This window comes from Artibeus jamaicensis, unplaced genomic scaffold, assembly GCF_021234435.1.
Source record: "Artibeus jamaicensis isolate MK-2021 breed Jamaican fruit bat unplaced genomic scaffold, CSHL_Jam_final contig_240, whole genome shotgun sequence".
In the NCBI taxonomy this organism is placed as follows: Eukaryota; Metazoa; Chordata; class Mammalia; order Chiroptera; family Phyllostomidae; genus Artibeus; species Artibeus jamaicensis.
In genome coordinates this window covers 3,852,211-3,877,533 of record NW_026521506.1, presented here as the reverse complement: position 1 = coordinate 3,877,533, position 25,323 = coordinate 3,852,211, and the positions used below count along the sequence as shown (strand labels likewise).

The 25,323-nt window shown below is 37.2% G+C and overlaps 1 protein-coding gene across 8 annotated transcripts in view; it reads left to right on the top strand.

Annotated features, from left to right (window-relative positions):
• The window catches only part of THOC2 (THO complex subunit 2), a 128,241-nt gene that overhangs the window by 62,881 nt on the left and 40,037 nt on the right, over nt 1-25,323 (top strand). For all 8 annotated transcript variants that reach the window (XR_005083761.2, XM_037154129.2, XM_053662328.1 and 5 more), the window contains exons 9-15: nt 7,422-7,514; nt 10,201-10,356; nt 10,953-11,125; nt 12,502-12,697; nt 23,644-23,685; nt 24,126-24,256; nt 24,354-24,455. Coding sequence is in view for 7 of the 8 variants with exons in the window: in XM_037154129.2 (XP_037010024.2) it covers nt 7,422-7,514; nt 10,201-10,356; nt 10,953-11,125; nt 12,502-12,697; nt 23,644-23,685; nt 24,126-24,256; nt 24,354-24,455 (893 nt within the window). In the remaining variant the exon portion in view is untranslated. The remainder of the gene's footprint in view (nt 1-7,421; nt 7,515-10,200; nt 10,357-10,952; nt 11,126-12,501; nt 12,698-23,643; nt 23,686-24,125; nt 24,257-24,353; nt 24,456-25,323) is intronic.

The window sequence follows — 25,323 nt, the reverse complement described above, 5'->3', positions numbered from 1 at the left end:
ATAACCTAGTGTTAGGAAGAGTAACCCTCATATTGCTTTTTGTAACACCATTGCCTTGGTTTTATTACCTAAGCTATCTGGTTGTAAGAATCTGTAGTCTTAAGGATCACTAAGGCCAGAGGAGGAAATGTCCGAGAATTTTAGGTAATTTGTGGTCTGGGAGGTAAAGTACGGAAGACTACCCAAATCAGGAACTGCTTAGAGAACGTAACCCTGGGAATTGGGTGCTAGGAATGTATGGTAACCCTGTATGTTAGTTCCTTGCTTTACTCTACCCTCCCCTCTTTCCATCACTGTTTGATAATGTTCACTCCTACCTGCAACCCATATTTTCACCAGTTGCGACTTATTTGGGTTAACAGGCCACTCTTCCCCCTCCCCACCTTAATGCTAGGACTTCCAGGCAAAGCTCATTATTTGCCTAGAAGTCAGTGAGAGTGATTTTATTCTAGTTTCAACCTGTGATCAGCTGTCCTGGATGCTTTAACTTGGAAGGGTGGTAAGGGATGTAACCAGTTTTAGAGCATATGTTCATTTTGGAAAATTGGGCAGGCATAGCTGCTTGATTCCCCTAACAGGGATTGTCATGATAGAGGATTTAGGGACAGTATGAGGGGCAGGACAAAGGACAGGCAGAATGGAATATTAGAAAGTGTGAGGGTATCAAAAGACATGCTTGGTTAGAGGTGTCTTGCCATAGGAAAGAGCAAGGAGAGGATGACTCCCACCATCATTGCTCCTTGATTTGTGGAGTCAAAATACAATAGTAGTAGTAACAGTGGTAGCATGATTAGGTGCTGATATAAACCAAATTGATTCATTTAAGAAATATTGATTGAGCACCTTTTACATGCTAGGTGCTGGGGCTACATCTGTAAACAAATAGAAAATCTTGCCTTTATGAAGATAAACTAACATTCTAAGTAAATTATATGGTATGTTAGAAGTTGATCAGTGAGATAGAGCAAAAAAATAATATAGAGCAGGATAAGGAAGATTGAGAGTGCTAGAGTGGCAGGTTGCAATTTTTAAATAGAATAGTAAGAGCAGACCTCATTGAAAAGATGAGATTTAAACAAACAAGTGAAGGATGTGAGGATGTAAACTACAGATACCTGGAGAAGAATCTTCAGGCAAAGAGAACAGCTAAAGCAAAGCAAAGCAAAAGCCTTAAGGTGTAAGCATGCTGATGTATTGAAGAGGAGCAAGGAGGCTAGTGTGGCTGGATCAGAGTGATTGAATGGGAGAGCGACAGGAGAGGAGGTCAAAGACGAGAGACTAGATCACACAGAGCTAGTGCAAAGTTTTTTACTTTGATACTTGGTGAGGCCTGTGGAGGATTCTGAGTAGGAGAGTGATGTGATGTGGCTTAATTTTTTCATTTTGTTTCTTTTTAGTTTTTTACTTTATTATGAACATTTTTAAACATATATGAAAGACTATATAATATAACATATACCTATAACCCCATCACCTAGAAGTTTATTAGCGTGGTGGTATACTTTTTTGGAAGTATTAGTTTATATTACAGATATGATGAACGTTTATTTCTCAGTATATTAGTTTGTACTTTTTAAAAGTAAGGACATTTTTCTATTTAACCACGATACCAATTTCATACCTAACTAGATTGCTATCATATAATAAACATAGACCATATTCATATTTCCCAAATTGCCTCCCCCCCCAAATGCATTTTACAACTGGTTTGGTCAAATGATCTGATCAAACACGACATATTGTATTTGATTGTTAAAATTACTTAATTTAGAATAGTATCTCCCCTTTCTTTAATGACATCAACTTGTTCAATCCCCATAGAACACTCCACCTTTTGAATTTATCTAATTGCTTTTTCATGGTTGGTTTAATTTGTTATTTGTTTCCTGTCTTCCTTATGTACCTGGAGTTGGGCCTAAAGGCTTGATTTGACTATGTTTGGGTAAAATATTTAAAAGCAAAAATACTAAGTGGGTTGTGCATTATGTTTTAGATTGTATAACAGCCAATATTTTTCTGACTTTTAATGTTCCAGTAAGTTAATGACAGTCCTTTTACTCCATTATACAATGATACTTCCTCCCTTGTCAATAGCAGGTTATCTGCAGGTTGATACTTTGTCACCATGTGAACCCCCATTTTTTTCCATCAGTCTTACATTAAGTGGTTTAGAATGCATGGATGATCCTTTCCTGAGTCAATTATTTAAGGTTTCAAATTCTTGATTTACTAACTTTATCATGTCTTCTACATTTATTAGGTGTCATTCTTCTTATGAAGAAGAGTTGTCCCTTATCAACTTGGTTGTTTGGTTACCCTGAAATATATTCCTACTGGAAAGACAGGACAAGTGCTTTAATTTTTTCTCTATTAATTACTAGCTGTTAAAGTGAGGAGTTTCTTTTGTAGCCATTTGTAGTGGTGATATGAGTGGTGTGTGTGTGTGAGAGATGAGAAACAAAAAGAGATAATTGCATTTGTATTTTGACAGGTTTGAAGAATCAATATGCTTATGGTAGCAGTGGAAGTTGATGAGATTCTGAATATATTTTGAAGACAGAGCAAATAGTATTTAGGTAGATTAGATACAGAATACGAGAGAATAGAGTTAAAGACTTTTTTTTTGGATCGAGCAGGTACAAAGATGGTGTTATCATCCACTGAAACGGCAAATTTCAGGTGAAATGGATCTAGAGTATTGTCGGTCAGATTAAGTTTTGGACATGTTAAGGGTGAGATGTCTGTTAGATATCTCGGTGGAGATGGTCAGTAAATTAATGTATGGATCTGGTGTTCCAGAGAAAGGACTGGGCTAGAATAGGAACAGGTGTCAAAAGTGTGGAGATGATATTTAAAGTTGTAATACTGGATGAAATCATCAGGGGTTGGCTATAGGGAGATAAGAGGAGATCCAAGGGCTCATTCTTGTGGCATTTCAATATTAAAGGGCCTGGGAGGATGGGAGGAACATATGAGATAAGAGGAAAACAAAGAGAATATGGAATTTTGGAAGCTAAATGGAAGAAGGAATAATCAACTCTGTTATTTAACAGACCTCTGATACGTCATTTAAGATGAGGACTAAAAATCATTGGATTTATCAGCAGTAAGGTCAAAGCTAGCTATTTTGGTAGAGTTGGAGTAGTGTTGAAAGAGACTGGGGAGAGTGAAATTGGACACAGTGAGAATAGACAACTCTATAAAGGAGTTACTGCAGAGACACAGACAAATGAGGTGGTAGCTGGTACAGCAAATGAGCTGTAGAGATTTTGTTTAAGATGGGAAAGAGAAACACATTTGTATGCTAATTGGAATGATTGAGTAAAAAAGAGGAAAGCTGGTAATGCAGGAGAGAGGAGAGAGTTACTGGAGTAGTGTTTTTTTTAAATATGTTTTATTGATTATACCATTAGAGTTGTACCATCTCCCCCTTCATTCCCCTCCACCCTGCACACCCACTCCCTCCATTTCCCCCCTTTTGTTCATGTCCACGTGTCACAAGTTCTTTAGCTTCTACATTTCCCATGCTATTCTTTCCCTCCCCCCTGTCTATTTTCTACCTACCGTCTATGCTACTTAGTCTCTGTACCTTCTCCTACCACTCCCTTGTTGCTAGCCCTCCATGTGATCTCCATTTCTATGGTTCTGCTCCTGATCTAGCTGTCCTCTTAGTTGGCTTTTCTTTTAGGTGTGGTTGTTAATAACTGAGTTTGCTGTCCTTTCACTGTTCATGTTTTTTATCTTCTTTTTAACATTTCATATAATAAGGGCTTGGTGATGATGAACTCCTTGAACTTGACCTTATCTAAGAAGCACTTTATCTGCCCTTCCATTCTAAATGAAAGCCTTGCTGGATAGAGCCATCTTGGATGTAGGTCCTTGCCTTTCATGACTTGGAATACCTCTTTCCAGCCCCTTCTTGCCTGTAAGGTCTCTCTGATGGGCACTCCTTTGTAGGTGACTGTCCCCTTATCTCTTGCTGCTTCTAGGATTCTCTCCTTCATTTTAATCTTGACCAGTGTAATTATGGTGTGCCTTAGTGTGTTCCTTCTTGGGTCCAACTTCTTTGGGACTCTCTGAGCTTCCTGGATTTCCTGGAAGTCTATTTCCTTCGCCAGTTTGGGGAAGTTCTCCTTTATTATTTGTTCAAATAAGTTTCCCATTTGTTCCTGTTCTTCTTCCCCTTCTGGTACCCCTGTAATTCGGATGTTGGAATGTTTAAAGATGTCCTGGAGGTTCCTAAGACTCTCGTCATTTTTTGAATTCTTGTTTCTTCATTGTTTTCTGTTTGGTCATTTTTTTTCTTCTTTCTGGACCACTCCCTTGATTTGAGTCCCAGTTTCCTTCCCATCACTATTGGTTTCCTGTGCATTTCCCTTCATTTCAATTAGTTTAGCCTTCATTTCAATTAGTTTAGCCTTCATTTATCCCTCTAATTTGTGACTAAAATCAACCAGTTCTGTGAGTATCCTAATCACCAGTGTTTTCAACTGTGCATCTGATAGGTTGGCTATCTCTTGGTTGCTTAGAAATATTGGCTCTGGGGCTTTGAGCTGTTTTTCTCTTTGAGCCATAATGTTTTGGTCTGCTCCTACCTATTACATATGAAGGGCGGAGCCTTAGGTGTTCACCAGGGCGGGGCAACCCAGGTTACTGGGTTGTGATGCTGTATGTGGGGGCGGGGTCAGAGAGGGGCAATGGCGTTTGTTCTGCTCTCTCTGATTTCGGTCCCCTCTGCTGCTTCCCACAAGCAAATTGGGCCCTTCTGGTGATGGTTCCTGGGTGTGTGGGCTTGTGTACATTTTAGGACTTTGTGGTTCTCCCCAGTGAACCTTCGTGTGAGGGTGGGAGCCTCTCCCGGCACCTCAACTTCTGAAAGTTTTTCCAATTGGTGCTTTTAGGCTTTAATTCCCATCGCTGGGGCCCTAGCTTGCTTAGTCTGTCTCACTGCTCGCTCCTTTGCCTGGTTTATCTGCGTGCAAATGTGTGACTGTGGTCAGTCAGCCACCTTGCACCCTCACTGTGTCTGCCTGTTGCCACCCTGAGCCTGGGATCTGCCAACCACTGGCTGTGCTCCTGGGTCTGTCTGGCCACCTTTTCCTGCCTGACCCTGCTCCACCAGCTGCTGACTCCGCCCCTTTTACCAGTCTGGATGAATGTTTTGTTATTGTCAGACTTCTGTACAGTTCAATTTTCTGTGTTTTGGTTGTGTTTTTGTTACTAAAACTTTGTTTTCTTTAAACTTGGTTGTGTAAGGAGGCACAGTGTTTCCACCTATGCCTCCACCTTCTGGATTAAACTTTAATTAAAAGGCACAGTTCAGCAGAATGTATAAGAAAAGCAAGATCCAACTATCTATCTTTAAGAGTCTCACTTTACATCCAACAATACAAACATGTTCAAAGTAAAAGTATGTAAATATATATCTCATGAAAATAGTATCCAGGAGAGAGCTGGGACTATTCTAATATCAGACAAAATAGACTGTAAGATATTTTTCTAACAACAGACAACAAAGAAATATATTGATAGAAGTGTCAACCCACCAAGAAGGTACAGCATTTATAAGCACATGTGCACCAAACAGAGCCTCAGAACATTAACAGAGTTGAAGGGATAAATCAGTTTTACTAAGTAATTGTTGGACATTTCCATACCCCACTCTCATTAATAGAACAGTGAGACAGAAAATCAATAAGCAAATAGAGCACTTAACATTATAAACCAACTGGACTTAGACATATATAGAGAGAACACTCCATCCAACAATAATAGATTACAAATTCTTCTCAAGTGCACATGGAACACTATTGAGGTCAGACCATGTTAGAGATCACAAAACAAATCTCAATGAATTCGGAACATTGAAATTATACAAAATAAATTCTTTGACCACAATGGAATGAAAGCAGATAGCAGCAATTGTGAGGGATAGTAAGTGACAGGAAATTAAAGGCTGGGTGGGCTTTAGAGAGAGGGTGGAGGGAGAATAATCTGAAAACAACTATAAAAAGTAAAGATGACTCATACCCTACCTCTGGGCCTAGTAGTATCAGGGGTCTGGGGAAAACAGTCACCACTTGACTGGGTTGCAGTGGGTGTGGTATTTCTAGGGAGTGCTAAGGTACCTTTGAGCATGAAGGTGGAGGGAACAGTTAGAGGAGAGGTAGGGGGTTTTGCTGAGAATGTATGATAAATTCCAGAGGATTCTGTGGAAAAATTTTTGAGAATGCAGAAAGGTGAGGTAGTATAGAACAGTGATTGTGTGGAGCAGTATGAGGATCAGAGTGTGGGAGTTTACATTTGGCCTGGTAGTTGGGGCTTCTGGTGGTGACTCGTTTAAACAGATGTGGAGATGTTGAAAGTATTCCTGGTGGATTCAATTTGGGTAGTTAGCTTTTGTGGGTTTGCCCTGAACACTGGTTTTATTTTGTTTTTATGGGTTAATGTGTTGCTACAGATAACCCTTTATAAACATTTAAAATGAAACTGTTAAGTTGAAAACCTACCTGCCCTAAAACTTAACAGTGAAATGGTGCCTTCTTTATATGACATGTATTAGTTTGATTAGTTTCACATGTTATGTGCAGAATACCTATCAACGATTGTAGGGGGAGCCTTACTTAGATCTCATTTTCAGTGTTGAGTAGAAGCAGAACATAATGTATAGTCACTGTTTGCTTTTTATTTGCATTCGGTCATTTAGTAATTGCCAGGTGTTCTCACTTCATTCTTCTTTTCATCTGACCCCAAGTAGTGTAAAAATTAAGGGAGAAGTCTTTTTGATAGCATTCAAAGATCCTTCTGTTTCCTTGTAGGGTCCCAATGGACTGGCCTGGAATTGGCAATTATCTGTTTATCTATCATTCTATCTATCTATCTATCTGTCATCTACTATTGATTTACCCACGTGTAATATGTGTAGACACCAATTTTGAAGGGGAAATCAGCTGACAAACACACATTCTTATCACAAAACCCAAGAAATAAAAGAATAGGGAGTATGTATAAAGCAGACACAAATGGTTCTGCATTTGCAAGTTTGTCAGTCTTGTCTGTTTCCACCTAGAACTACTTGAGAAAAGCAGGTTAAGAAAACACACATATAAAGAAATTCAAACTAAATATTATGCAGTATAAAATTTTTCTATTATATTTAAGCTTTAGATTTATTAAAATATTAATATGCATTGTAAAATATGTCCATTTTCAAAATTCCTTTCTTCGTGGTCACCAGAAGATGTTTCAGTGTGAAAAAGAATGTGGACATGATTATCTTTGTCCTGATTTCAGATGTTATGTATGCTCAGTGATTATTGTTGAGCAAGTCATTTGATTTAATTTTTCTTAAAATATTGGTAGATAAAGGACATGATTTTAATTGTACTTTATTCACTAAATAGAAACTTTTGTTTTTTAAGGAACCAAATGGAGAGACTCCTTCATCTTTATACAGAGTTGCAGCAGTGCTTCTACAAGTAAATCTTATTGATTTAGATGATCTCTATGTACATGTAAGTCAAGTGGGCTGCTAAGAATCTTTGGTTGTCTGTCCCAGGGGTGGGGAAGAGGAGTAGTCAGCTATCTAGCACTCCAAGGTTGGTCATAGACTTTCAAGTCTTAATTTTGAAGCCCAAATGCCTTATTACTTTGTGTTTATAAAGTGAATGACTTTAATTCTTTTACATATTATGGAAATCAAATACCTTTTGTCACCCTTACAGAGTTCAAGGTTGGATATGAAATTAAAGTTCTTAATTATTATCAAGGCAGATCTTGTACGGGGAGGGGCCAAGTTCTAACCGATGTGGTTTTAGACTTCTCTATTATACACAAATTATAGGAAATATGGGATTACCTAGATACTTTTTTTCTTTCTTTCCACAGTGTTAATTTTTGACATTCAGGAAGAATAGGGAAGTCTGCATATTTTTTTAAATGGCTTTTCTTGTGTTTTTACGGGGTAATAAATGACTAGTATTATACTTTTATTGCTGGATCCAGATATAGAAGAGTATGTATGCTATTGTGATCGATGATCTTTAAAGTAGCAACAGATTAGCCTGTTAGTTTGAAAAAATGAGGTTTGTAGTATAGAACTTTCTCTTTTATGAGGTTGTGCCTTAGGATATCTGTGAAGTTAAAACAAACCTGTCTAAAGCTGACATCATCTTCACTGCCTTTGAGATCACTTTCTAACTTCCTTGCTTATCATCATATACTGTGGTTACAGAGGTGAATAAAACTTGATCTCTACCTTGGACGCAGTCATAATCTACTGGGAGAGAAAACATTTAGCATTATACAATAGGAACTATATTGGAGGTATTCACATAGTGCAGTGTATGTGTGGGGGGTCCTCAGACTAGATAGTGATCTCTTCTTTCTGGGGGCATTCAAACTAGTGATGTTGAACTGGGAGTTTGATAATCTGTAGGCGCTGGCCATGCTTAAAAGTTGGGAAGCTTCATAGGTAGAATTAACTGAATATAAAGGCAGGAGGTTTGAAAGGGCTTCATTATCTCCAGGAAGCTCAGAGTAGTTGGAACCTAGGGTGGTATGTAGGGGTAATGAGGATAGAAAAGTAGGTTGGGGCTAAACTGTGAAGGGCATTAAGTGCCATGGTAAAGAGGTTGGATTTTTTTCTTGTTGGGAGTAGAGAGCCATTCAAGATTTAAAGGAGAGGAATGAAATACAAACTGAGAATATGGAAAATTGGTCAGAAAAAAAGGAGAATTTGAAGACATATGTATGAGATTATAGTGTAGGCTGGCAGGACAAATGGAAAATACAAAAATGATGATTGATTTATTACTGATATGTTTGAAGTTAACAATAAATGAAGGCAGACTAAGCATTCCTGTTGAAGTGACAAAGATGTCCACACAGGATTAAAAACCAGTCTATTGATTACATGAGACTTCTAAAGGACAAAAAAGTTTGAAAGTAAAAGGGTAGGAAAACTGTAGTAGGGAAATTATGATTGTTAGACAAAACAGACTTTATGGTCTTTTTTGGTTATAATAATGAAGTTGTGTTCACTAGGAAGACGTGATAGTTATAAGTTTATATACAACTAAAAATATTCTCAGATACACAAAACTAGAAATTGAGAGAACTATAAAGAAATTTACAGTTTACCCATTATAATGGGAGATTTTAGAGACAATTACAATAGTCTAGGTAAAAGATGAGGACCTATGGCAGATAAGTAAAGCAATAAAAATGGGTTTGATTGCCAGTGGGGAGCATAAAGAATGGGAGAAAGTCTTGCTTACCTCCTTGCACCAGTTTGTAGTGACTTTCCTTCCACCTCCCCGTTATTTGACTAATGGGATGGAGTCTATAATATGTAGTTCAATATTTCACTATATTTCTGTTTGTTGTTTAATGATTGTTTGCTTTGCTTTGAACTTAGCAGCTGAAATGGAGTATGCATTTCTAGAGTGAGGAACATTTCTTTTATAACTCATTATAGTGGCTCACTGAAATTCCTAAGTAATGGTTCTTTGGCTATATTTTTCTTAGTGTGAGTTATTTTATGAAATGTCTACATTAACCCTCTTCCTCTCATACAAGATAGCTGTACTTGACATAATTGATCCTTTTTCGTAATGGAGGGTCAACAGTACACATACTACTTTCTCTTTTGTAATAAACTAGAAACTAGTTTATGAGTTAAGTCAAATAGGTATCTAGAAAATGAAAAGTGAGATATCAAGTTCATAATTTTTCTACTTGAGATTTTTCATTCAGAGAAATCAACTTTACCTCTTTATGTAATTTAGTAGCTCAGCTATCCCAAATTGGGTCCATGTGCAGTACTTTAATTTGGGGTTTGGCCTTTAAAGGGGAAATTCATACTATTTTTATTGGAACATGTACACATTTTCTTGGGTAAACTAATAAATTCAATGGTAAACATCATTGTTGTAGTATTATATTAATTTAGGACCTGTAACAGACAGGAGACATGAAACTCAAACTAATACCAAGTTTTAAAGGGTACAAAATTTAGGTACTTAACTGTGTCAAATTTTAAGAACATAATGGAGAGACACTTATTTAGATGGGAAATCATGGTCATGAATAGGCTAGACTTCTTATGTACAGTTTTATCAATTGATAGTAAACAGTGTTTGCTTTTTATATGTGCAAACAGTATTAGATATTTTATGAAATTTTAATGAACCATTTTAGCTTCTTCCAGCTGATAATTGCATTATGGATGAACATAAACGAGAAATTGTGGAAGCTAAGCAAATTGTTAGAAAGCTTACGATGGTTGTATTGTCTTCTGAAAAAATTGATGAGCGAGAAAAAGACAAGGAAAAAGAAGATGAGAAAGTAGAAAGGGTATGTAGTTCTTTCTAGTAAAGTTAACATTGTTTTCTAGATTTATAATTACGAAATTTAACTTGTAATCAACTTATAGAAGAATAATTTCTTAATTTTGATTTTGGTGAAACATGGTTTTTAGAATACTAACTTGCAGAGGTGATTTTGCTTTTAATTTGATTGGTACCTTTCCAAAAGAGTCCGTCATATTTTTTTTATATAAATTTCAAAATGTCTCTAAGTAAATCACAAATGTGTTGACTATATTTGTGCTATGTGTATTAATGTCTCTCAAGTCCTAAAGGGATTCTCAAATATGAATGAATTCTGGTTCCCTGTGGCCCAATAAAACATTAAGTACAACTCAATATAACCCTAAGCCAGTAAACTTTCACACTGCCTCTGCTAAATGTAAAATAAAATCCTGTTGGTTTTTTTTAATAGCTAAAAACTTGATTATACTTTGAGGAACATACCAGTGCATTTCCCATGAATGGCAGCTATTAGTGACATGCATTGTTGTGTGTGTTTAGTTCTCTTTTTTTTAATGAAAAAATATTGATTTATTGGTGTTCATATTCTCAGTATTTTTTGCTATTATTGTTTCCTTTTAGCCACCTGACAACCAAAAACTTGGTTTGTTGGAAGCCTTATTAAAAATTGGTGATTGGCAGCATGCACAGAACATTATGGATCAGATGCCTCCATACTATGCTGCTTCACATAAGCTAATAGCTCTTGCTATTTGCAAGCTCATTCACATAACTATTGAGCCTCTCTACAGAAGGTATGTTAATGTATGCTTTACTAATCATTGATGTAGAAATAGCATAGGACTACAACAAAATCTGCATATTTGTCTCCTCAAACCATGCACATATTTTACTATGTTTTATCAGAAGATAAGAACTATTCAGAGTGTATCAGTCTGATATGTTTTAATCAGTGATTTGTCTCCTGATGTCTAGACCAGGTATTGGAGAATGTGTGCTGCAGTATAGTCTAAAAAACTATAGGTTAGACTTCTAGGTTAGATTTGCTCCTTTGGGAGTGAAGACTCCATTCTTCTGTTTCTGACTTTCCCCTTCTCTTTTGGGGGAAGAAAATTCCTGAGGCTGGAGAATGTGTGCTGCAGTATAGTCTAAAAAACTATAGGTTAGACTTCTAGGTTAGATTTGCTCCTTTGGGAGTGAAGACTCCATTCTTCTGTTTCTGACTTTCTCCTTCTCTTTTGGGGGAAGAAAATTCCTGAGGCTTTTACTTAGTGTAATTTTCTTCTGTGTCTGGTTGAGTGACTCTGAGTGAGGACCTTGCTACTCTTCTTGCCTTACCTCTCCCAGAAAATAAGCTGCTCTTCTGGAAATTGCTAGTGAAAACCTCTTTCATTATCCCTAGTTACTGTGTTGACCAGTCTTCTAGCTCAGCCTACTTTCAGGATACTTAAGAGAAGTATTGGCAGCAGCTCTGGCTTCAGCACCACAGATCAGAGCCTGCCTCAGGTGCCTCAGCCTTGTGATTCACTCATAACTGCTGGCTGCTTTCTTCCAATGCCACCTTGGTTGTGGACTCTGAAGGCTTCTCAGAGAGTGACCCCTGTGACTCTACACTGGGACACCTGCTAGCAGGTGAAAACTCTGGGTATGCTGTCCTTTTTAGTGTGAAACCCTCTTTCATTATGCTGCTCACCTTCCCTTCCGCCAAACTACCTCATGCTCAGTGTAGGTAGTGGAACCCAGATTGAGAAATGAGAAATGTTTATTGACTTGAATCACTGTTGTTATATTCATATATTTTGGTTTCATCCCCAGCATCTCTGAGGTCCATTCCTTGTTTCCCATTCCTATATCCAGTTTCCTGATACCGGCTGAGCTTAACTAGAAACAAATTCATATGACGTATGTTAAATGTTACTTAGAATCTGCATTTCTCTGATTTCTTTTTCTTATGCAGTTAATTTGAAATATTTTCTGAGCTCTGATGTTTTTCAAGTGAATATTCTTTTTGTCTTTTTCTACTAGTTAAATTAGATGGTATAATAAAGTTAGGCACAATCGAAATATAGAAAGCAAATATGAACAAGAAAAGTTTTACTTTTAATATGATTGTGTTAAGTTAAAATGGGGTATTATATATTATACACGTAAATTTTGCTCCTTTTTATAGGGTTGGCGTTCCTAAAGGTGCTAAAGGCTCACCTGTTAATGCTTTGCAAAATAAGAGAGCACCAAAACAAGCAGAGAGCTTTGAAGATTTGAGGAGAGATGTCTTCAATATGTTCTGTTACCTTGGTCCTCACCTTTCTCATGATCCCATTTTATTTGCAAAAGTGGTGCGCATAGGCAAATCATTTATGAAGGAGGTTAGTAAGATTTTTTTCTTCTGAGTAGAAAATAAAATTTTGGAATGAGTTTATTTGTGTTATGTGTGTCTCTAGAAATAAAATAAAAACTGAACTCTAATTTAAGAAAAGGTTATGTTGAGTAAAGTTTGGGGAATGTCCATTTATATTTATATAATGGACATGTGCACACGCATGAGGTCTGACCAGAAAAAGTCCAGCAGCCATTGTTAATATAACAAGAATGGTTTGTGCGACATCGATGTAACCTGGAGGCCAAGGAGAATATATTGGAATGTGCATGTGTAAACAATGATGACTTCACTGTACTAATCGGGGGCGGGGTGGCAGACGCCGTTGAGTGAGCATATATACTGTGTGGCTGTTGCATTCAAAATGACTTAGCAAGTAGAGCAATGAATCTGCATCAGATTTTGTGTTAAGCTTGAATATTCTTCCATGGAAACTATCTCGATGATTTAGAAGGCTTTCAGGGATGATGCAGTGAGAGCAGCGCAAATAAAAGTGTGACACAGATGCTTCAAAGATGGTTGTGAATCTCTTGAAAGTGATCCACATTCTGGAAGGCCTGCAACAAGCAGAACACCTGAGAATGTTGAAGGTGTATGTGCTGCAATCAACAAAGATTGGTGACTGACAGTGTGAGAACCAGAACCTGATCTGGGAATTCACAGAACTACTACATCCAAGATTTTGATGTAGGATCTTGGCATGAAATGTGTAGTGCCAAAATTCATTTGTGGCTTTTGCTACCAGAGCAGAAGGAACATTATGCTGCAGTTGCTAATGACGTGATTCAAACCACTACCAGTGGACCAGATTTCCTCAAAGGTCATAATTAGAGATGAATTGTGGGTTGACAACTATGATCTGGAAACAAAGGCCCAGTCTTCCCAATGGAAGTCACCTGGTCCTCCACACCTGAAGATGTGACAAAGTTGCAGCAAAATCAAGACCATATTAACTGTGTTTTTTGATTAAGAAGATACTGTCCATCACAAGTACACCCCTCCAGGCCAATTAATGAGTATTACCTCAGCGTTCTTTGTTGGGTGAGAGATGCAATACAATGAAAATGGCTGTAGCTATGGGCAGCTGGTCGGTCGTTGGAGGCTTCATTATGAAAATGCTCCTGCTCACGCAGCATGTCTCATGTAGAGTTTTTTGGTGAACCATCAAATTACCCACGTGACTCAGCCTTCCTACAGCCCAGATTTGGTGCCCTGTGACTTCTGGATTTTCCCAAAACTAAAATCACCTTTGTGAAAGGGAAGACATTTCAGACCTTTGATGAGATTCAGGAAAATACGATTGGGCAGATGAGGTGATTCCAACAAAGAATTTTGCAGAGTGTTTTGAACAGTGGAGGAGGTGCTGAGAGAGAACCGTGTGAGGTTCCAAGGTCCCTACTTTGAAGGGGACCAAGGCATCATTGTCCTATGTACAGTGTTTCTTGTATCTTCTTCGATAAATGTTTCTGTTTCATATTACATTGCTCGGTACTTTATGGACAGACTGTATATGTACACACATAGATATTAGATATATCCAAAATATATATTATATCTAATATAATTGGATATATCTAATATATCTAATGCATGTGTATAATTATATATATCTATGTGTGTACATATATGTGTACTCTATGATTATAGATATAACTATATCTATAATCCTATTTGTATATTTTTATGTATATATGTCTCTATCTTAAATCTAGCTGGATTATTAAGTCAAGTGCCCACGTAGGAAAATATACTTTAGACAAGTGAATGCTTTTTGTATCCCCTTATAATTAGTAGTTAACTCAGCATTCTTTCCCCTTTTCTTCTTCTTAGTTATTTTCTTGGCTGCTATTTTGAGTCATTGCCATTATTTGTATGAAGTCACTTGAACCTCAGACTGTTAAGGATTTGCTTTTAATTTTTTTAGTAAACTTTTTATTGAAATAAAACATAAACACAGAAAGTACACAAGTCATAATTGTATAGCTCGATGACATTTTCCAAAGTAAACACCCAAGTTATCCACCACCCAGATCAAGAAATAGAGTGAGTAGTCAGTACCAGCACCCCAGAGTTTTCTGTTGGACTCCCTTCTAGTCACTACCTCAGAGGTAACCATTTATACTATTTTTTTTTGTTTTTGAAATCAGCTTTGAGTTAAATTTACGTACAGTAAATTTCACAGGTTTTAAGTGTACAATTTGATAAGTTTTGACAAATGTATACAATTGTGAATCTACCATCATAGTTATGATATAGTGTATTTTCATCACCCTAGAAAGTTCTGTCTTTCCTCTTTGCTGTCAATTCCCTCCCTTTATTGTTGGTTCCTGGCAACCACTGATACACTTTCTGTCACTATAGTTTTGCTTTTTTCTAGAACTTCATATAAATAGAATTGGAGCTTTCTGTCTGGTTTCTTCCACTTAATGCTTTTGAGATTCATCCAAGTTTTTGCATGTGTCAGGAGTTCTTTATTGCCAAGAATTATTTCATTATATAGACACACCAGAGTTTATTCACCAATTGATGGATGTTTGCACTGTTTCTAGTTGAGGGCTATTATAAATGAAACTGCTATGAATACTCTTGTACAAGTCTTGGGGGGGGGCACATGTTTTTGTTTTCCCAGGAATGGGATTGCTGGGTCATATGGGTAAGTGTATATTTATATTTGCCAAACTGTTCAACATGTGTGACTATTTTGCATTCCTGTATGACTTCAGTTGCTTCATATCCTCATCAACACTTGCTATTGTCAATTTTTTAAATTTTAATCCTTCTAATTGAGGTGTATTTGTTGTCCTTTTATGTGTCTTTGAGGTTGAGCATTTTTTCATGTTTTAATTTTCCATTTGTAATCTTTATCAAAATGTCTGTTCAAATCTCCTGCCTAGTTTTAATGAGGTTATTTGTCTTTTATTACTATTTCTCAGTCTGATTTGCCTTTTTGTTTTGTTAATGGTCATTTGAAAAGCAAAATTTTTAAATTTTAATTAATTTCAGTTTGGCAGTACTTTTTTTAATGGTTTGCTCTTTGTGTTCCAAGAGATCCTTGCCTAACCCAAGGTGCTGACCCTGAAACAAAGTACATAATTTCTTTTCAGTTGTAAAAACAGGCAACCAAATGAATCCAGGCGTTGTTACAAGTACAGACACAGTTCTCTCTAGTGTTTGATTGCCTCTAATTTTAATTTTTGACAATAGTGGCTGTAGAAAATTTAATAGCTGTTGGGTATTATTAAACTTTTGACATCTGAAATATTTGTCTTGGCTTTTAATGTTAGGTGGTGGGTTGATTTTTTTATACTCACAAGTTTGTGTTGTGTAAGAGACTTAAGAAATCTAAGTAGTTTATTATAGATATCACTTATATAACATTTATATAAAAAGGAAGTATAACGGTGTTTCATTATTTTGATCCTTATAATCTGAAAAGGTTGAGTGATGTCAACTAGTGCCTGTTCAAAGAAAAAATGTTGTCTTTCCCAGTGCATCAGATTGAAAAGCATAGCAAGTCAATTTATTTCATTACTGGTGATGTTTACTTTGATCACTTGGTTAAAGTGTTGGACTGCCACATTTCTCCACTATACAGTTACTCTTTTTTCCTTTGTTGTTAATATGTATTTTGTGGAGAAATGCTTTGAGACAGTGTAAATACTATTCTTTTTTTTTAAAATCAGTATGTGGTTGCCTCTCATGCATCCCCTCCTGGGAACTGGCCTGCATCCCAGGCATGTGCCCTGACTGGGAATTGAACTGCGGTCATTTGGTTTGAAGGCCCATACTCAATCCATACTCAATCCACTGAGCTACACCAGCCAGGGCTAAATACTATTCTTTTTAGTTGAAAATCTTAATGTTCAGATATCTTGGTCCGAAATTCTTTCTTTGGCTATAAGTTGAAATTCTTTCTTTGGCTATAAGTATCATGAATTTGTAAGCAGGGGACTGGCTCTCTATATAAAATACCTGTATATGATGAAACATTTTGTTGTCTTTAATTTTTTTAAATTGCAGAACACTAACATTGTCACTTGGCATACTTAAATGTTTTTAATAGCATCTACACATTTGAAGATGAATTCCTTGGTGCTTTCTTTCACTCAGCTGGTATTAATGGATTAAGTTGTGTACCATAGCGATAGCAAATATTGAGCTCCTCTTCTGTGCCTGGCCCTATTTTACATACTTTTGAATTAGCTCATTTAATCTTTACCACATCTTTTGTGCTCTAGGTGAAGTAGCTTGTCCCAAGTCACATGGTTAATATGGGACAGAGCTGTGATTTCAATCTGGAAATCTGGCTTCAGAAGCCAAGCTTAAAATTACCATACTCCACTGCCAATACAAATGTAGTATGTCTGAAATTGAAGAAATGAGTTATCTAAATTTTTTAAAAAATTTTATTTATTTACTTTTAGAGAGAGGGGAAGGGAAGGAGAAAGAGTGGGAGAGAAACATCAATGTGTGGTTGCCTCTCGTGAGTCCCCTGCTGGGAACTGGCCTGCAACCCAGGCATGTGCCCTGACTGGGAATCGAACCGCGATACTCTGGTTCGCAGGCCCGCGCTCAATCCACTGAGCTACGCCAGCCAGGGCGAGTTATCTAAATTTTTAATTCTTGAAATTCCTTGCTGTTTCAAGTTATATTTGTTTAGTGTGGTTTTGCTATTTTGTTTACCTCTGCAGTCTCTGTTTTCATCTCATTCTGTGTATCTCATTCCCAAGCTTTTCTTGTTTTATTGAGTTCATTCTTAATAGTTTTTCTTTTTTGATACTTAGTTTTTAAGTGCATTTTATTGATTATGCTATTACAGTTGTCCCAATTTTTCCCTGTTTGCTCCCCTCTGCCTGGTACTACCCCCCTTCCCTACAGCAGTCCCTGCTTAGTTCAAGTCCATGGGTTGCATGCGTACGTTCTTTGGCTTCTCCATTTCCTATGCTACTCTTAACAGACCACTGTATATTTTGTTCCTACCAGTTATGCTTCTTAATCCCTGCACTGTTTCCTCCATTCTCCTCCTACCCCGATAGCTGATAACCCTCCATGTGATGTCCATACCTATGATTCTGTTCCTGTTTTAATTGTTTGCTTAGATTTTTTTTAGATTCCGTTGTTGATAGTTGTGAATTTGTTGCCATGTTAATGTTCATGGTTTTGGTCTTCTTCTTTACTTAAATAACCCCCTTTAATATTTTAGGTAATAATGGCTTGGAGATGATGAGTCTTTTACTTTTATCTTGTCTGGGAAGCACTTTATCTGCCCTTCCATTCTAAATGTTAGCTTTGCTGGATAGAGTAATCTAGGTTGTAGGTCCTTGATTTTCATCACTTTAAATACTTGTTGCCAGTCCTTTGTAGCCTGCATTGTTTCTTTTGAGAAATCAGCTAAGAGTCTTATGGGAACTCCTTTGTTGGGCACTCTCTGCTTTTCACTTGCCACTTTTGAGAATCTCTCTTTATCTTTAATGTTTGGCATTTAAATTATGATGTGTCTTGGAGTGGGCTTCTTTGCATCCATCTCCTTTGGGACTCTGTTCTTCCTGGATTTGCCTGACTATTTCCTTCACCAAATCAGGATAGTTTTCTTTCATTATTTTTTCAGATAGAGGTCCAATTTCTTCCTCTTTCTCTTCTCATTCTGGAATCCCCATGATGCCAGTGTTTAACCTCTTGAAGGTGTCCCAGAGGCTGCTTATACTGTCCTGGGTTTTTTGTTTTTTTTTTTGTTTTGATTCTTTTTTCTTCTTGTGATGATTGGTTTTTGTGGTTTTTTTTGTGTGTTCCAAATCGATTTGATTCTCAGCTTTATCCACTCTACTGTTGTTTCCCTGTAAATTGCCCTTTATTTCAGTTAGCAAATCCTTTGTTTCTGACTCAACCTTTTTTAATGCTGCTGAGGTCCTCGCTAAGTTCCTTGAGCATCCTTATGACCAGCATTTTGCGTTCTGCATCTGATAGATTGCTTATCTTCATTTTGTTTAGCTCTTTTTCTGGAATTTTGATCTGTTCTTTCATTTGGGTCATGTTTCTTTGTCTCATCATTTTGGTAGCCTCCCTGTGTCTGTTTCTGTGCATTATGTAGAGCTGCTTTGACTCCCTGTCTTGGTAGTGTGGCCTAATGTAGTAGGTGTCTTATAGGGTCCAGTGGCACAGGCTCCCCTATCACCCAAATTGGATACTCCAGGTACACTCTTCATGTGGGCTGCATATACTCTCCTCTTGTACTTGAGCTTTGGTTGCTGTTGGCAGATCAATTGGAGGGACTTACCCAGGTCAGTCATTGCAAGGACTGGCTGTGACCACTGACCACCAACCTCTACCCTCCATTGAGGATCAGCTGTGCAGTAGCAGGGTGGTGTTGCTGCAGTATGGTCTGTAGCTATCCACTGGGTGTGCTGGCCCTGAGGTTTCTCAGGTGATGCAGGCCAAGGTCATCCCTTACCTGTGTTTTGCCCAGTGCCACCCTGCCTGAGCTATAAAGCAGACTGAGATGGCTGCTACTTGTATTAGGCTGAGATTCCCAGGTGACGCCAAGCTGTGAATCTAGGTTGGCTGCTGCTAGGGAGGGGCTGGGACTCACTGAGGCCAGCTGTTGCTTGTTTGAGAGGATTTAGGAAGTTGTGCAGGATGAGTGGGGACCAGCCATTCATATGGAACAGCGGCTTGGGTGGGGTGGAGTCTCTGGGATCTCCAAGAGAGGTCCAACAGTGGTAGGTAGGTTGATGGAGTCTCAGATGTGGTACCAGCCTGTGGGCTCTGTGTGGGGAAGGTTTAGAAAAGGGAAAATGGCCTCTCTGCTCACCTTGATGCCAGACACTTCAGTTCCTCCCTGTATGCCACTGGGTCCTTTCAAGCTGCTACCCTGGTGCTGGAGCCCAGAGGGAGTGAGTCTGAGTAGGTGAATTCATGTGTGGGTTCATTAAGAGGAACTGCTTGGGTCTCCAACAGTTTCCTCCATTGATTCAATCCTTGCTGTTTTTTTCAGACAGAAGTTGTGGGGACTTATCTTCGTGGCACAGGAACCTTGAGCTGGGAGGCCTGGTGTGGGGCTGGGGTCCTCGCTGCTGAGATAACCCTCCTGAATTTTTATCTACCATATGTGGGTGTGGGATCAGCCAGTTCTGCATGTGTTCCTCCAATCAGTCTGGATGGAGGTGGTTTCTTTAAGTCCATAGTTGTCAGACTTCCATTCAACTTGATTTCTGATGGTTCTGAGTGATGGTTGTTCTATATTTTAGTGGTAATTTTAATATGGTTGTGCTAAGAGGTGAGCCATGTCTACCTATGCTGCCATCTTGACTGGAAGTCCAGTAGTTCTTTTCTGTAACTATATATGAGTGTATAGATACTTATGGAGAATCTGCTTGTATCCTTTGTTTTCTGCTTTCTCCCATATTAAAATTATTTGTCTTTAATGTGCTTTTCTTTTTTCTTTTTTAGTGGCTATTTATGTTCCTGTAGTAGCCACAATATTCTTTTCATCCTTGTATGGACAGCTCCATTCAGACTTTCTTTCTGAGGTAGTGTCAGTGAATCCTCATACCCTCTCCACCTGATTTGTGACCAGTCCTCTTCCTCCCAAGTTACAGGTTGAGTATGGGGTTCTCTTTCTCTTCTCAATCTTTTCTGCAGTCTAGGATATAGGGCAGTGAATGAGCTCAGTGAGGCTCAGTATAGCCCTCTTTAGGGAACCTCTGCTTTCTCATCCGAGATCCTAGTACCTAGCCTGGTAAACAGCTTAGGTACCATCAGGTGTGCCCAACCAAGTGAGTATCCAACTGCTTTGGGCTTTGACTCCTTCACCCATCTAAGCACAATTCCTTTGAGAGATACTTACCTATTGGGCTTCTGCTCTGAAGGGTTTTTCCTCGGGTTACTTACTGGTTATTTCTAAGTGTTTTGTAAAGTCTTAAGAGTTTCTCATTGAGCCCTGGCTGGTGTGGCTCAGTTGATTGAGTGCTGAACTGCTAACCAAAGGGTCACCAGTTCAATTGCCAGTCTAGGGCATGTGCCTGGGTTGCAGGGCCAGGTCCCCGGTAGGGGGTGTACAAAAGGGAACCACACATCTATGTTTCCCTCTCTTCCTCCATCCCTTCCCCTCTCTAAAAAATATAAATAAAATTTAAAAAATACTTTCTTGTTGTAAAATAAAAACAACATTTTCAATCAAATTGTAGAAAGGTTAGTTTTTTCCAGGCTTGATAAACTCACGTTCCTATAACTTTTAATCAATAGATTATATTTCTTGTTTGTTACTTTGATGGCCCTTATTTGAATCTTTTCTAGCAAAATGATTTTTCTCATAGGGTAGTTTTAAGACATACACGTGAAGTTCTTCGCCTAGTGTGTGGCACATAGTGTGTACTCAGTACATGGTAGTTAATAAGAATGAGAAAAATAAGGAAGGTGAAGATAGTGTCATGATTTACTTAGATGCAGTTTAAGGTTCCAATCTAGTCACAAATATTATTTTTTTGAGATAAAATATAGTCTAAAGTAGCTTTTGAAATGGTCATGGGTTTAGAGGTAGTAAATATACAATGTTGGTAATAAAAAGTAAGTTATCTAGTTATAGGTACAACTTTTCCCAGCCTTATTTCTTGACTCTTCAAATGCCTCCTTTTAATGAACCTACACCCTTTTTGTGCCCAGCACTGTTATGCTGCCTTATCAGCTGGTCCATCATTATAGGGCAAGAATGGAACCTACTTGAAGCCATTTATAACTGATGGTCTGTCTAGGCTTTCTAGGCATAATTGTGAGGCCTTAATTTTATTTAAACTTAAAAACTTGCTTCTAGCAGTACATTGGCAAGTGTAGTTTTGATCTTCAAAAGATCCTCAAAGATAGAAACTACCTTTGTCAGTTCCTCAGAGATAGGAGCTCCATCCTGTTCATCTTAATTCCCAGTGCCTGGCACATAGTAAATGAATGAATGGATGCATGCATGTTTTTTGTTTTTTCTACCCCCTTTCTTCCTCCCATTTTCTACTTTCCTGGCCAGTCGGTAAAACATTTAGTATTGTATTATGGGAATGGAGAATTTCATATTTACTCTGAATTAAAAAGGAAATTAAAAAGAAAGCATCAAAGGGGTGGAATGTATCTTTATCTCCTTAACCAAATAAAATTACTTTTGCTGGTATGTACCTCTTGGTTTTTTTTTTTTTTTGTTCATCTTTGTTATCATTAGCCTTTGATAGAAAGGTTTCTTTCTGTTTTTCTAGATCAGTGATTTTCAACTGCTTTGCTGCAAAGAGTTTTAAAATATGCAGTATCTGACTATTTAGTCAGGGGCACTGACCTATTTTCCCTTAGAGTGTCAAATAGAAAAATGACAATAGCCAACATAACAATAGCTGTCTGGTGTGAATGAATCACAGTTATTCCTATTTTTTGTCAGATTGGCAAAAAAATTTTTTTTGGTGTTCCACAAAATTTTAGTAATTAGTTTATGTGTGCCATGATATGAAAAAGGTTGATAATCAGTGTTCTAGATGGCTTCATTTTATCTCCATATTTCTTTCTCTCTCTCAGTTTTTTTGCTTATGAAGTCTAGAAAACTGATGTATAGACATCAGAAACTCATGTAATCTTGTAAGGGAATTGGGACAGCTTAGTAACTAAGAAATGTCTTATTTCTACAGAGAAAACTGTGTAGCTATATTAATTTCATTTGAATCATACCTATACTAGGTAAGGAGTAGCTTAACTGCCTTTCTCCCCCATATAATGTACTGTAAACCTAGTTCTTCGAGTTATTTCATACCTAATTTCTGCCTCCCGGTGTACAGCCAGTATTCCACCAGAATTACCCCCCTGCCCGCAACAACCAGAAAAAACAAAAGCAACTATCTAGTTTGTTTTCTGCCAGGCCACTGCTTTATATCCTGACTCCTTATTTGCTGACTCAGGTATATGTTGACTTAATAATTGTGTCTGTGAAAGAGAACCATAGTTTTTTATCCTATTAAAACAAATGTGATTGTGTATTTTCCCCATCAAGGTGACATGGCAGTCCCTGAATTAGTCTTAGGTGAAAATGTTGCACAGAAGTTACACTTCCCTTTAGTTATACCCATTAAATCACTTTAGCATGAAAATATCCATGCACAGAATATCCTCATCTGCCAAGAAAATAGGATGCTCATTAGCTGCATATTAGCTTTCCCCCTTTCCTCATTTGTTACTGTGCTAAATCCTATCCAGAATTCTAAGATTGTCCTTGAGTATCAGTCAGTACTTCATTTGTCCTTTGCACACTCTTGCAAACCTCTTGCCTATAGACACACACGTATTACTATTTCATTTTGAATGAGTAGATACCATTGTCAAACATGGCACTTCATCTGCTCACCTGAAAAATCATTGATAGAATACTGAGCCATGTTTTTTCAGTATGTCCAATTTAGGTAGTGGTTTTGTCTTTGTCAGCAATGTCATTACTATTGTGGGCTTATTTCTCAGTGAGGGCTTTAGTAGTAGTGAATTAAAGTATAGCTTTAAATTTCTTTGGGTTTAATTTCTTGCAGTGGCTTTAGTGTTAGATTTTATCTGTTTTGTAAGGGAAAATCGTCAAATTCATATAAAATGCAAATGAATTATAACTAACATGGCAGCTGTAATATTATAATAAATACTTTGATTAATTTTAGGATGCTTTGGTTTGCAGTGAGATTGAGAAAAGAATTGGCTGATAAATTTGATATTTAAAATTCATGAATGTTGCAAATGATTCAGAGGTTAGAAATAATGAAGTTTAATAATGTTAATTGGTAATACTGGCTATATTTAAAACTTACATGTGTGTAAGTAGTAAGGAAATAATTCACAACTATGTGCAAGTTAACTTTTTTCCAATTAGAAATAAATTATGACAGCATAATCTTAACCTTTTTGCATATATTTATATTTATTTTTAAATTTTAGTTTCAGTCTGATGGAAGCAAACAGGAAGATAAAGAAAAAACGGTAAGAGACTAGAAAATTCAATGTGTTTAATGTTTGTTCTAGATACAGCATACTACAAAATTTTACTTTGGATAAGCTTTAATCACCTATGTGAACAATTTTTTGTATTCTTTACATGCTAAATATAGCTTTTGGCATATTATACAAGTTATCTTTTAAGAATGACAGCCTTCTGATTTTGAGGAATACCATGTTGAAGCAGGAGGAAGTATAATAAAAGTCCCCCATTCTCTACCTACCTCTTTTCCTTCCCTCACTTCATTTACTTACTTAGATGAAGAAACTCAGATAGCCATTGTGGAAAGGACAGTGATAGTGTGGGGAATTAGATACAGTGTGTTATAAGATCAAGGAATGGCAATTTTCCCAAGGCTGATGAATTTGTTTGGGGGGGGGTTAATATAGACTTCTTACTGAAATAATTTTTCTTCCCTTCTTAGGAAGTTATCCTTAGCTGTTTGCTTAGCATTACTGACCAGGTACTACTTCCATCTCTTTCTTTGATGGACTGCAATGCTTGTATGTCTGAGGAATTATGGGGAATGTTTAAAACATTTCCATATCAGCACAGGTAAATATGTATTTTTTTTTTATTTTGAACTACTATTGTAAGTGCATGAACCTCTAAGCATTTAACTTTTCCTAATTCTTCATCTCATTTTTTAAAGATATCGTCTGTATGGCCAATGGAAGAATGAAACTTATAACAGTCACCCACTTTTAGTAAAAGTTAAAGCTCAAACGATAGACAGAGCCAAATATATCATGAAGTAAGTTTTAATTTATTTTCTTCATATTGATCTAAAGTATATCTGGATCTAATTTACTTCCTTTCAGCTAGCTTATGTGTCTGAGCCTCAATTTTGAGGATTCCTGAGTATTTCCTAATGTTATAGCTGATTATATACTGCAGATAGAATGACTATTGATTTTTGTGGTTTTTTAGCTCATTTTGTCTACCAAGTTAGTTTTTGTAGTTGTTATTTTTGCATAGCTGTGAAATCTAATAAAAATCCTTTTTAATGCATCACATTATAGGATTTTTTAAAAATAGGCAGTCTGCTTTGTCCTTTGCTTAATTTAAATAATATATTTAATGGCTTGTACAAATAAGGTAGTCAAGTTCTAGTAATTTCTTTGGAAAGTTTTTTAATAAAGACTTTTTCCTTTTGGAGTATCTAATGGAATTATGTAGAACTGTCTCTATAGGGAGTCAACTTTAGAAAAATTCCAAGATTTTTTTTATTTTTGACTTTTATTTTCATGTCATTAAAAGTACAAGAACCTTGCTCAGTGTGGCCGAGTTGCTTGGGCATTGGCCCACAAACTGCAAGGTCACTGGTTTGATTCCTGATCAGGGCACATGCCTGGTTTATGGGTTCAGTCCCCAGTCAGGGTGCATAACTAGAGGCAACTGATCAATGTTTCTCTCTCACATCGAGGTTTCTCACCCTCTCTTTCTCCTTCCCTTCCCCTTTCTCTAAAAATAAATAAATAAAATCTTCAAAAATAAGATTTCATGAAGTATAGGTTAAAAAATACTAGAGTAATGTTTTTTTGCTTCCTGGTAAACTGTGTGAAGTTTAATTATGAAAATTTTATACTTCAGATTCATACTGGTTTAGATAATAAACATAC